Raw genomic sequence first — 12195 nt, 5'->3', positions numbered from 1 at the left:
CTATCTCTTCTCTTTTTTTACACACACACTCAGTCCCACCACTCACAGGTAGTTTTGCCCCTGTAGGAGGAGTTATCCTTGGTGGAAGGAATTGGGTTAGTCTAGACTTAGTATTCAGGGTGGGAGCAAGCAAAAACCAACCAGTCTCTGCAGAAGTTAAGCCAGGGCCTGGCTTTGGCCAGGACCGTGACAGGAACAAAAGACAGCAACTAAAGATCTCTTTATGCAAGTAACTAAGACAAAGATGCAGTGCTAAGTTCTGCTTAGAGAGAAGCTACTTCTGCTTAGAGAGAAGAAACTTAGGAAAACCCTTGCCCATGCCAGGAACCTCTCTAAAATGTGCAGTACAGTTACCTGAAGCAAAAGGAACTGACCCCAGTAGGACAAAGCTACAGTGCAAGGTCCACATATCCTACTGTGCAGCGCAAGATGACTGGGAAACCTCGGAAGTCCGCTACACCAGATTACTCACTTAGTATGGATATGCCGCAACTAGGGGGCATAAGGCAGTTCAGATCCAGTATAGGCATCCACGAGTATCTTCTTTTCTCTTCCCTTTTCCGGCAGAGCACATTCACTACTTTGGGCAGGGCTCCTCTGGCAACTCCTCTGCTTTTTTCTCTCTCTCTACAAAGCACCTACTACTACTACAAGCACTGGTTCTACCTAACTGTCAGCACCAACGTTCTGTGTCAAGATTTGCACTGTGGTCATCACGTGCACTGTTTAACCTGAGTTATACTATAGTAAAGTATTGTATTTTTACTAAACGCACTGGACTCCCACACTGATATGCTTGATCTATACTGCATACATCCACTGGGTTACTACCTACTTCTATTGCATATATACCTCCTGTGCCATCATGTGCCATCATTTACAATACATGCCTAGTTAGATAGCTGTACAGACGGCCTGCTTGGTGGTGTAGGTATAGACAGTAGTGTAGGGTTAGGATATGGTGCAAGACCATCCTTTATAGGAGAGCCACCCTGCCTAGGCTTAGGCTAGTGGTAGGACCTCATAATAGGGTTTTTATAGGCTCCCTAGGTCCCCCTACTTATATCTGCACCCACATCTGGATAAGGATCCCCCCACACACACACACACATCAAATACACAGGTTTATACCTAATCATAGGTTACCTTGGTTAACTTCAGTGTCCGACTTGGGTATCTAGGGGCCCACTGGAGAAAAAGATCCCGGGGGCCAACCAATGAAGAACCAGTGAGAAAAGACATGTTAGTGTAAGTGCAGGTTCTAAAGCTGGGGGCCCACCGGAGGATCCTCCGATCCTCTGTTGGGCCAGTCCGGCACTGACTAACTTATACCGATGGTATAACAAGGTGACTTTAAAGTCATACCAAATTGCTGCTCCTCTCCCACAGGAGCTTTGGGAAATAAAAATCTTGATTTTATAAGGGGTCTCAGCAGTTGGAGACCCTACCCCTACTGCAATCATACTGTGATCACGCTGAAGTTAATGCATCAAAATGACTATATCCTTCTTTTATGGTTCATGGCAGTTATAGTCATACCTCTGCAATGTCGGCAGATGTCACAGGGTTTGTGAGTTTATCTCGGTTTCCATTTGCAAATTTCAAGGCTTCTGCAATGCGATGGTAGGTCTCTATCTGTTTGGACACAGTGTGCATGGCATTCTTATTAAAATGAAATCCTAAAACCAGAAGTCTACATTTAGTTTTCAATGTTGACATCTAAATTTAAATTCATGTAGAATGACACATCTCACGGCTTCTATTTCATCGCTGGGAAGAAAAAAAAGTTCCCTGCTTTACAATTACTCCATTAGGCTATGTTCACAAATTGTCTTTTTTGCTAAAATAACAGCCGCTAGGATTATTTAAAGCAAATGGACGACTAGGTACATCGTTTTGTGTTTATTTTACATGAATAGAGACCGGCACCGGTGTGGGAATGACGGTACCGCAGTCCTTTCTGGTTCCCTTGCACTGCGCCGGTCTATTCCCAAGCACCCACCTGGCATAAAGCATTGGGGGGCGGGCGGGACCTGCATCACAGAGGGGAGATCGTCACACTGAAGTCCGGCGGGCCCGCCATAAGTGCTTCATGCCGGGCCGGTGTGCAGGAATCGGGCGGGAATTCAAAAAAAGGATCGCAGCATCGGCATCCCCATGCCAGTCTGTTCATGTAACAACACATAGCGATGTACCTAGTGGTACATTCACATTGAAGTCAATGCAGTGGCCATCAAATTAATGTTCACAACCTTAATTTGTGTTTTTTTTTAATTAGTAGTTTTTAGTCGCTCACACATTGATTTATATTCTGACCGTCTTTTTTTTTTTACCTAAATTCAATGTAACCCGCAATAAACCTGAACCAGAGTAATAAACCAACTGCTGTCATTACAGTGACGGCCGCCAAAGTGTGCTAAACAATGGCCGTTATTTTAGACTCAAAGCAACAGCCTTTTTTTCTAAAATGAAAATAAAAAATATGTTCAAAGTTTCCATAGTCTTAGAGATACACATGCTAGACAATAAAAAAAAAAGTTAATTCTTCTTCTTTGTAAAATGCGACCCAACCACGCCAGGAAACTTGTCAATTTGTGACCTTACCTTCAAGAATCTTAAGGACAAAGGTAAGAAGAGCACCCCCTGCTGGTGGGGGAGCTGTGTACAACTTGTAGTTTCCCAGAGGAACATTTAATGGGCTTAAAATTTGAACCTTATAATTTTCCAGGTCTTCTAGTGTGAGACTGCTTCCTAATGCCAAAATGAAAAAAAAAGCAAATATTCAAAGTTTGTTGGCATAAATTAAAAATAATAAGGAAATAAGAGATAAAAGAGGAAAACAAACTTTAAAAATAAATTTAAAAAATCTGTTCATTTGTCTAGAATCAGGTTGTCAGTTGAAGCTTACCTTGGTCATTGAGATCTTCCACCATTCTCTTAGCTATGGAACCTTTATAAAAGCTGTCAGCTCCTTCATCTGCCACCGTCTGGAGGGTGTGTGCCAGCTGGATGAAGTTTAGGGGATCTCCTGGTTTTAATACTTTTTTGTCTTTACACAGCAGATTGCTAGCAGATACATAGAGATAGGGAATCAGAAATTGTCTATGGTTCACACAGTAAAATAAAAGCTAACTACGACCATCATTTTGAGTAAAAATTAAACAATGTGAGAACGGATAAAAAAATAAGTGACCATATTTTGTGAATGCAGGTGGTAGATAATGAGCATGTTCATCATTTGGATGGTTGTACTCAATTACAGCGGTTATTCTATACTATATGTGCATGATCTCTGTCCAGTCAATGTTCTGGCCGTCGGATGATTGAGGTCTTTCGTGAAAAATCCTGATCATGTCAGCGACGATCTGCTGCTCATTGATCTGTGCAATAGGAGCGGTGACAGTAGACCACCCCTGACTTTAATGGGCAGCCCGGACGGTCTAAGGATCGTCCGGGCAGCCCCTTCCGCTGCTCCCCGTTGTCGCTGTCTGTGCATGTAATAGCACAGGCAGTGAGCGGGGAAAGAGGAGAAAGCAAGTGCTGACCTTTCCAGACAAAATTCTGATTGGTGAGACGCCAACCGATTAAAACTTTGGAGATATCCCTATGAAGTGCAAGCTACAATCAATTTTAAAATGACATTGTCCTTTATGTGGGCACGCTTCAGCTGCATTGTGGCCGCAAGTTACGGACCTAGCCTAAGGGCCCTATTACACGGGACAATTATTGTGCGAATTATTGTTATATCCATTGAATTTAAACAATAATCGTTTAGTGTCAATGCAGGCAACGTTTTAACGACCAACGAGAAATAGTTCACCGTTCATTTGGTGCTGACACCAAAACCATTGTTAATCGTTCACTAATGGTTCGCTGTAATTCTACGTTATTTACTATAATTCCGCAGTCATTTGCATTAATTCCGCATTCGTTCACTAATCGTTCACCGTAATTCAACATCTTTCCTTCATTTGCTGGGTTTAGATGGAGTAACAGATAGTGGTAACCATCGTAACTAACTACTATTTTTCTGCTTAATGTGGTGAGCGATTTCCGGTTAACGATAAATCATCTCGTTTTCGTTTGTAATCATTAAAAATCGATTAGTCTAATGGGACCCTAAGAAGTGGAACTTATTTCACATTACACCACTTTGCAGTCAGCATCTTCAAAATCTTTTCAAAAGTCACATAAGCATTTCCGCTTAGCTTTTCCTTGTCTTACATCCAACCCACAAAATAAAACATTTTCGGCAGTTCTAGCACTTACCAGACTGAATGAGCCTCAATGAGCCTTGATGTTACATTGATAAATTTGTACAGGACATTTGAGACATTGACTCCTTCCGTCACCAGCTGGATTGTAGGCTGAAAGAGATCTTTCCAAGGCAACCGTCCATACCTCTTATGAGCAGCCTCGTATCCTTTCAGCTCTCCAGGCACCCCAATCCATTGCTGCCCTGTAAAAGACATCCCTAGTTTAGAGGACAGTGGTTGAAAGGGAATGTGTCAAAAAATAAATCAAGTCATGAAAATCAGACACTGCTTTTGAATTGTGGTTAGACAGAAACATGTTAAAAACGTGAACCTGTCCTGGTCAAAAATGATGATACCCTTAAATAAATATATTGTTGCACAACCTTTTGAGGCAATCACTGTGAACAAATGAATTCCGTAACTCTCAATGACACTTCCGCACCTGCCCACAGTTACTTTGGCCCACTCCTCGTGAGCAGACACTTTCAGCTACCTCAAGTGTAAGGGGGCATTCACACAATCTCCGCAGTCTGTCCGTAGCACAGGCGGTGTTCTGCGAAGTGGATCTCGGAGCTCCCCACATCATGATTAATTATAATGTTGAGTGCTTTAATACTGTTTAAATGTTACTGCTAGTGTACTGACACAGCCTCGCGACTGTGTCAGTACACTAGCGCCAACTTTCCTATAGTATCGAAGCTCTCAACATCATAATTAATCATGATGCGGGGAGCAACGAGATCCACTTCGCAGAAGACCGCCTGTGCTACGGACAGACTGCGGAGATTGTGTGAATGTCCCCTAAATGTATCGTCTATAGACTATGTCTCAGCTCCGTCTACAGATGTTCAATAGGGTTTAGGACAGGGCTCATAGAAGCCACTCCAGAATAGTCCAATGCTTTGCTCTTAGACATTCTTGGATGTCTGTGTGTTTTGGTTTTTATCCTGTTGGAGAACCCATAACCTGTGACTGAGACCAAGCAGTGCCAGATGCCTGTAGCCACAACGTTCTTTTGTTTGTATGGTTTATTCTTGTCTGTGAACATAGAGCCGATGTGATATGCCAAAAAGCTCCAGCGTTGTCCCATTTGTCCAAAGTTTTGTGGCTTGTCAATATTCATTCTAGCAAATTCCAGTCTTGCTTTTTTTATGATTTGCTTTCAAAAGTAGTTTCCTCCTTGGTCGTCTTCCATGAAGTCCACTTTGGCATCGATGGTGACTGGTGGTGCAATCTGACACTGATCTACCTTAACCTTGGAGTTCAGCTCTAATCTTTTTGGAAATTGTTCTGGGCTCTTTGGTTACCATTTGTATTATCCATCTTTCCAATTTATTATCAATTACTTCTTGTGGCCACGTCTATGGGGGTTGACTACAGTCCCACAGACCTTAAAGGGGTTATCCAGAGAGCAGAAGAGGTCCTAGCTGTGCTGCTCTCCGCTGCTCCACTTCTTTCCTTTGAGACGAAAGGAGGACGGGTGCATGTTGCAAGCATATCAATAACTATGCCAGTACTTGATAGACCCCAATAAAGTCAATTCCAGTCGTGTCCGGCGTGTAATGATTCTGTCAGAACTAGTTGTTTTCATTGTTGTACTCCAAAGAAAGAACAGCACAATAAAAAATACAACCCAGCTGTGTAAATCTTATTATAAAAAAACTTTCACTTATTTTGTTCACTTACGACCTTTTTTATGAAAGATTACATTTTGGGTTTAAAGCGACTCTGTACCCACAATGTGTCCCCCCCAAGCCACTTGTATCTTTGGATAGCTACTTTTACTCAAAGATCTGTCCTGGGGTCCATTCGGCAGGTGATGCAGTTATTGTCCTAAAAAACAACTTTTAAACTTGCAGCCCTGTGTCAAACTGCCGTGGCCTAGAGTGTCTGTGCCCTAACTTTGCACCACCCCTCTGTCCCTCCTCCCCACCCTCTTCATCATTAGGAATGCCACTGGCAGGGTTTTTCCTATTCCTTCGCAGTGAACATTGCACAGGTGCCTTAACGATCCAGCCCATGTGCCGTGTTCTCACAGCTGATGAATAGGAGACAATCTGCCTGGAGCATTCCTAATGATGAGGAGCGCGTGGAGGAGGGACAGAGATGGTGTGCCAGCCTAATGCACAGACACTCTAGGCCACACCAGTTTGACACAGGGCTGCAAGTTTAAAAGTTGTTTTTTTAGAACAATACCTGCATCACCTGCCGAACGGACCCCAGGACAGATCTTGGATTAAAAGCAGCTATCCGAAGTTACAAGTGGTTTGGGGAGGGAGATCAGATTGTGGCTACAGAGTGGCTTTAAAGGCAATAAATAGTGAAAAATCATATTTGAAACCATTTTTGCTATATGCCGACATATGAAAACCATTTCTACTTAGCTTTCAAAGTGCACTTACCTGGTTTAAGTATTGTTGTACCTGCACACTGTGCCATTAAATTTGGAAGGAACTTTTTGGGAACTGTCTCTCTAGCATTGATGACCTCCACATTACCTGAAAATAACAGAAGAATACAGACATGATTCTGTGGATTTGGTGCAAAGTTAAATAAGCAGTAACGCAATAGTTTTAGTCATGTGCAAAGTAATAGGTGTAACTGTAGTATTAAAGGGGTTATTCATGTTTAGAAAAAAACACAGCTACTTTCTTGCAAAACTGTTCGTGGCCAATGTATGTTCTGTATACAGAATTTTCAGAAGATTTATGCTCTACATCTCTATGGAGAGTTTGTCTCTATGTGTGTAGAAAACCTTATAATAATAAGTTCATACACAATCCAGCTCCAACATAAATCTCTCTGTTTCAAAGTCTCCAATTCTATGAGTGTGTGAACAATTCTTCAATATTTATTGCTTCTCCAAGAATAAAAACACCTGACATATACAAGAGTCAATGCATAGTGACTCCTCATGGTCAGGGCCGCTTCTGCCATGAGGCAGAATGAGTATTCCGCTGCTGCGCTATGCGCCCGACCTGCCTCTTCTACAGTACCAGCAGTAGAACTGAGGAACAGGAGACCACCCTGCAATGTGGTCAGTATAAACCTCCAAGGAGGCGCCAGAGATTACCAGGGAGTGGGGGGGGGGGTGTAATGAATTGATGACTGAGATGGAGGATCGGCGGGGGCTGTCTTGTTGAGCAGGAACGGTGGAGCAGGGTGGCTGAAGAATTTTCATTATTAAGGGGTCTCTCAGCAGAGGTGGGAAACATAGCAGTGCTGGGTCGGGGCCCCATTTTATCCTCCAAATGATTTCAGGTCAGATCCTGAGACTTGCTGGAGACTACAAAAGGGTGACTAGCAATTAACCTTGTAATATTTGACAAGGGGCATATGGGGCATAGATCCGCTCATTCACTCTACACTTCCTTTCCTGAATTCTTTACAATGGCTTCAAGTCTCTGTTACCATTGAGATGAGCTGATGGAGTCAACAGGGTCAATGATTCACTCTATGTCCATGGCAAACTATGGCATCATTCCGTTATCTGCTAATCGTAAATCTTAAAATGAAAATAGATCCATGTAGTCAGATACTCAATGAATAAAAACCTGATCTGCAAAACGAAATGTCTGAAAAATCTGCCTTCATAATGGAGAACACCAAGGAGATTGCATATCTACTACTGATTTTAATTTGATGTGTTTCACTGTGATGCTCACTGAATGGGTTTGGATATAAGACCCTCAATTGTTTACTTTCAATAGGCTTGGGGGGGGGTCGCTGTTAAGGTTTCGCCTTAGGCAGCAAAAAACAGAATCGGCCCTGCTCATAGTGATCGTATTCATGGTCATACTACCATTACACCTTGTGTTCATATAAAGGGGTAGTGATCGCTTGTAGTGTAGTGATGTCTGCAGAATATAACAATACCTGCAGCGTGTTTGCAGTCCTGACTTCCTTACATGCTACATCTGTGTCCAGCTATCATTTGCAGGTCACTCGATTACTATGGGCTCCATCAGCCCATAGAAATAAAGCACTGATCTCATAAATCAATGGAGTGCAATGCAGCCCAGGGGGGCTACAAATTACTGTGTAAAAAAAAAAAATCCCATAATAAAAGTTTAACCACTTAAGGACGGAGCCACTTTTCGTTTTTGCGTTTTAGTTTTTTCCTCCTTGTGCTTAAAAGGCCATAGCACTTGCATTTTTCCACCTAGAGACCCACATGAGCCCTTATTTTTTGTGTCACTAATTGTACTTTGCAATGACAGGCTGAATTTTTGCATAAAGTACACTGCAAAACCAGGAAAAAATTTAATGTGTGGTGAAATTGAACAAAAAAAGCATTTCTTTTATTTGGGGGGTATTATGCCATTCGCCCTGGGGTAAAACTGACTTGTTATATATGTTCCTTAAGTCGTTACGATTACAACTATATATAACATGTATAACTTTTCTTTTATCTGATGGCCTGTAAAAAATTCAAACCATTGTAAACAAATATATGTCCCTTCAAATCTCTCCATTCCCAGGCTTATAGCGCTTTTATACCTTGGTCTATGGGTCTGTGTGAGGTGTCATTTTTTGCGCCATGATGTGTTCTTTCTATCGGTACCTTGATTGCGCATCAAAAAGTCGCTCAAAAAGTCGTGTATGTGCAATCAAGGTACCGATAGAAAGAACACATCATGGCGCAAAAAATATGACACCTCACACAGACCCATAGACCAAGGTATAAAAGCGCTATAAGCCTGAGAATGGAGCGATATTAAGAAACATATATTTGTTAACAATGGTTTGAATTTTTTACAAGCCATCAAATAAAATAAAAGTTATACATGTTAAATATCGTTGTAATTGTAACGAGGAACATATATAGCATGTCAGTTTTTCCATAGGACACACGGCGTAAAAACGAAGCCCGCCCCCCCAAAGCCCAAAGAAAGAAAATTGCGTTTTTTTTTGTTTTTTCTCAACGCGAAAATAATTTTTTTCTGGTTTGGCAGCATATTTTATGCAAAAATACAGCCTGTCATTGCAAAGTACAATTAGTGACGCAAAAAATGCAACTGCTATGGCCTTTTAAGCACAAGGATTAAAAAACAAACACCCGAAAACGAAAATTAAGGGGTAAATAAAGGGCTGTCACAGGAAACAAAGACAGTAGCTGACTGTGACCTAACTGCGCGATTTAACGCACTAAAATACATTTGATGAAAGTACTTACCTGTAGAGGCATTATAGATAGTAAATATCACTCCTCCTCCTATGCCCATACTCTGTGGATATATCACCGATGTACAAAGCAGAGCAGCAATGGCGGCATCCACAGCAGATCCTCCCTGCTTCAGGATGTCTCTGAGAGAGAAAACATTGCCCCAATGACTCCACAAGAAGAACATATCTTACATGCATAATAATAATAATAATAATAATAATAATAATAATAATAATAATAAATGTATTTGTATAGCGCCAACAGATTCCGCAGCGCATGCATGATAAACTACCCTGATCTATTTATATTGGGCACATATACTTGTTCAAGGCAAGGTGTCCACTGTCTGCATTGTTTCAGTGGATTTTCAGATATATTTGGAAGTATATAAACATGTAAGTAGCAAAATTAATGGTCAATCCAATCTAATATCATAACTGTATCATAACTTTCTTCTTTGATATAGAAACAGCACTCCAGCACTTTGAGTGTAAAACCAGTTTCTTTAGTAATACACCTCTGTGAACAGTAATAAACAGCAATAAAAACTTAGTTGCCGCGTTTCGGCATAGAGCCTTATTCACAATACCTAGGGAGTGATTTACAAAGGCTGCAGTGGGGGGTATACACCAGGGAGAAGGAGCAAATTTGCCCCTTCTTCATGGCGTACGCCAGCCGTATCCCCGATGGGCGGGTGAGGGGGGCGCAGCAAGACGGGGAGGAGGTGTGGTCTCCTTCTGTGCCTGACTTACGCCTGCTTGCAGGCATTAATCATGGCAGAAATGTAAACCACCCCAAAAAGAGGTGTAGATATCTGCGCTGACAAAGGTCAGGCCGCCTTCACTAGGAGGCATGCGTCGGGGAAATTGAGGGTGGGCCCTAATTTAAGATCGGCATACAAGTGCACCGGTCTTCACAAATGTCCGCCCAAGTGTTCTTCAAGAAGGAGGTCCAAAGTCACATAAAGGTCACATGGTATATAATTATATAAAAAAAAAACACATGGACACAATAAAAGCAAAACTTGAAAACAGCCACCTTTTTATCGGAACATACATACATTTATTTATCAAATCTAGAATGTTGAAATGAAATCATGCTTAGAGTTTGAATCATGGGGATGTGTGCCCAATCTGAATATCCAAAATATTCCTCATTTTGACACTCACCCCTTCCTGGTAAAAAAAAGACTCTTTCAATACCTGCTATTGCCATAATGGCAGTGTCCACCCATGGATATCTCTGAAAAGCCTAAAAAGTGACGAGATGTTAACCATTTCACTCCTAGCATCAGAAATGTGACGTCTGATGTGTTTTTAACATAGTGAAAGTAAATCTAATGTATTAGAAACTACACAAAGTGCAAGTGGCAACATAAACTACTGTACATATGCACTTTGCAAACTGACACATATGAACATCTCAAACATCTTCCATGTCCACACTTGTATGTTCCTGAAGTATTTGGCCAAGTTTGTAGAGGCTTTCCGGGATACCACCTGCACACCTTTTTCCGTAATATCAGAAAGTATTCCATCCTGCGTGTACGATTATCGTTCGAATTCGATCGTTATCGTGCAAATTCGCACGATAATCGCTCCGTGTAAACCCAGCATTAGAGTAATGTTCCTCTAGGCAACAATTGCATTTAAGGAGGTCCACTTGCTATCGATTAGATGTGGTAGATGACAAGAAATTTCTAAGAGAATAAAATTTCCTGCACAATCCTTCCTATAAGGGTGGTAATAAGGGTGGTATTACAAGGCCCAATATGCTGGCTTGCTTACAGAGCCTATTATATGGCTGGATTATCATGCGGCAAGGGCTGCACAGACATCGATAACGACATCTGTGCAGCCCATGCTTTATATAGAAAATAATAAACATTATACTTACCTGTCCACGCTCCCCGGTGTCCTGCTGCCCTTTCCCCGCTGACCGGAGCTGCCACTGACACTTCCTATGCCGTCTCCAAAGTCGCAGGCTGCTCAGCCAATCACTGGCCAAGACGGGAGAGCACCGTAGCCCGGGAGCATGGACTGTGTGAATGGAGTGAATTAAATATTGATGGATTTTACCAACAGATAATCTGATCAAAAACCCCCATTGCTAAACCCTCTTCCAATAATTTTCAAAATTTCTGTTGGAAACCCACAGTAGGATTGGACGGACGTTATGTATCTGAATCTGACAACATATTGTTATTAAGTTTCTCATCTAGATCCTGGTTGCTCCACCTTTGTTAGTATTCCTGATCATAATGTCAGAATTCTGCTTTAAAACCCCTTGAGCCATAAGTCAGGTTATAACTAATGTTGAGTGAATCTGTCAAAATGTTCTGGTTCGGAAACATTATCCAGACCCCAACGCTCTGCATTTGATTCCCTGCGGCTGCAGAAGTTGGATGCCACTCTATGGATATGTTGTGTCCAACAGCTAAGTGCTTCAGGCACCGGTCAGAAAGTTATCCCTTCTGTGGTAATGAAGGTGCATTCTATAGTTTTACCACAAGGTGGCAGTATTGTTTTTAAGCATTGTTTTATGATGTACAGCTGTAGTCTTTCAAGGGTTACTGTTTATGTACTACATGGTCTGTGCCAGCCTATGAGAGATGCTCTTAATTCTCTACCTATCTCTGCACTCTTTACACAACACAACCCCCAGGGGATAGTCAGTCTAGTCTGGAGTGTGGAATTAGACAGATACGTATGGAGAACACAGAGACTTTCTTTATTAGAGCAACACTTTCACTAACGATGCTGTGCTAAACAC

The 12195-nt window shown here is 41.8% G+C and overlaps 1 protein-coding gene across 4 annotated transcripts in view; it reads right to left on the bottom strand.

Moving 5' to 3' along the window:
* GGT5 (gamma-glutamyltransferase 5) overlaps positions 1 to 12195 on the bottom strand; it is a 46583-nt gene that overhangs the window by 9659 nt on the left and 24729 nt on the right. For 3 of the 4 annotated variants that reach the window (XM_069961174.1, XM_069961175.1, XM_069961176.1), the window contains exons 2-7: positions 9433 to 9563; positions 6659 to 6754; positions 4270 to 4459; positions 2909 to 3066; positions 2605 to 2751; positions 1540 to 1679 (exon numbers count right to left, since the gene is read on the bottom strand). In XM_069961174.1, the coding sequence (XP_069817275.1) occupies positions 1540 to 1679; positions 2605 to 2751; positions 2909 to 3066; positions 4270 to 4459; positions 6659 to 6754; positions 9433 to 9563 (862 nt within the window). The remainder of the gene's footprint in view (positions 1 to 1539; positions 1680 to 2604; positions 2752 to 2908; positions 3067 to 4269; positions 4460 to 6658; positions 6755 to 9432; positions 9564 to 12195) is intronic. The other variant, XM_069961177.1, reaches the window with a different exon arrangement.

This window comes from Dendropsophus ebraccatus, chromosome 3 (assembly GCF_027789765.1).
Source record: "Dendropsophus ebraccatus isolate aDenEbr1 chromosome 3, aDenEbr1.pat, whole genome shotgun sequence".
Classification (NCBI taxonomy): Eukaryota; Metazoa; Chordata; class Amphibia; order Anura; family Hylidae; genus Dendropsophus; species Dendropsophus ebraccatus.
Note: the sequence above shows the minus strand (reverse complement) of the source record. Positions and strands in the feature narration are given on the sequence as shown.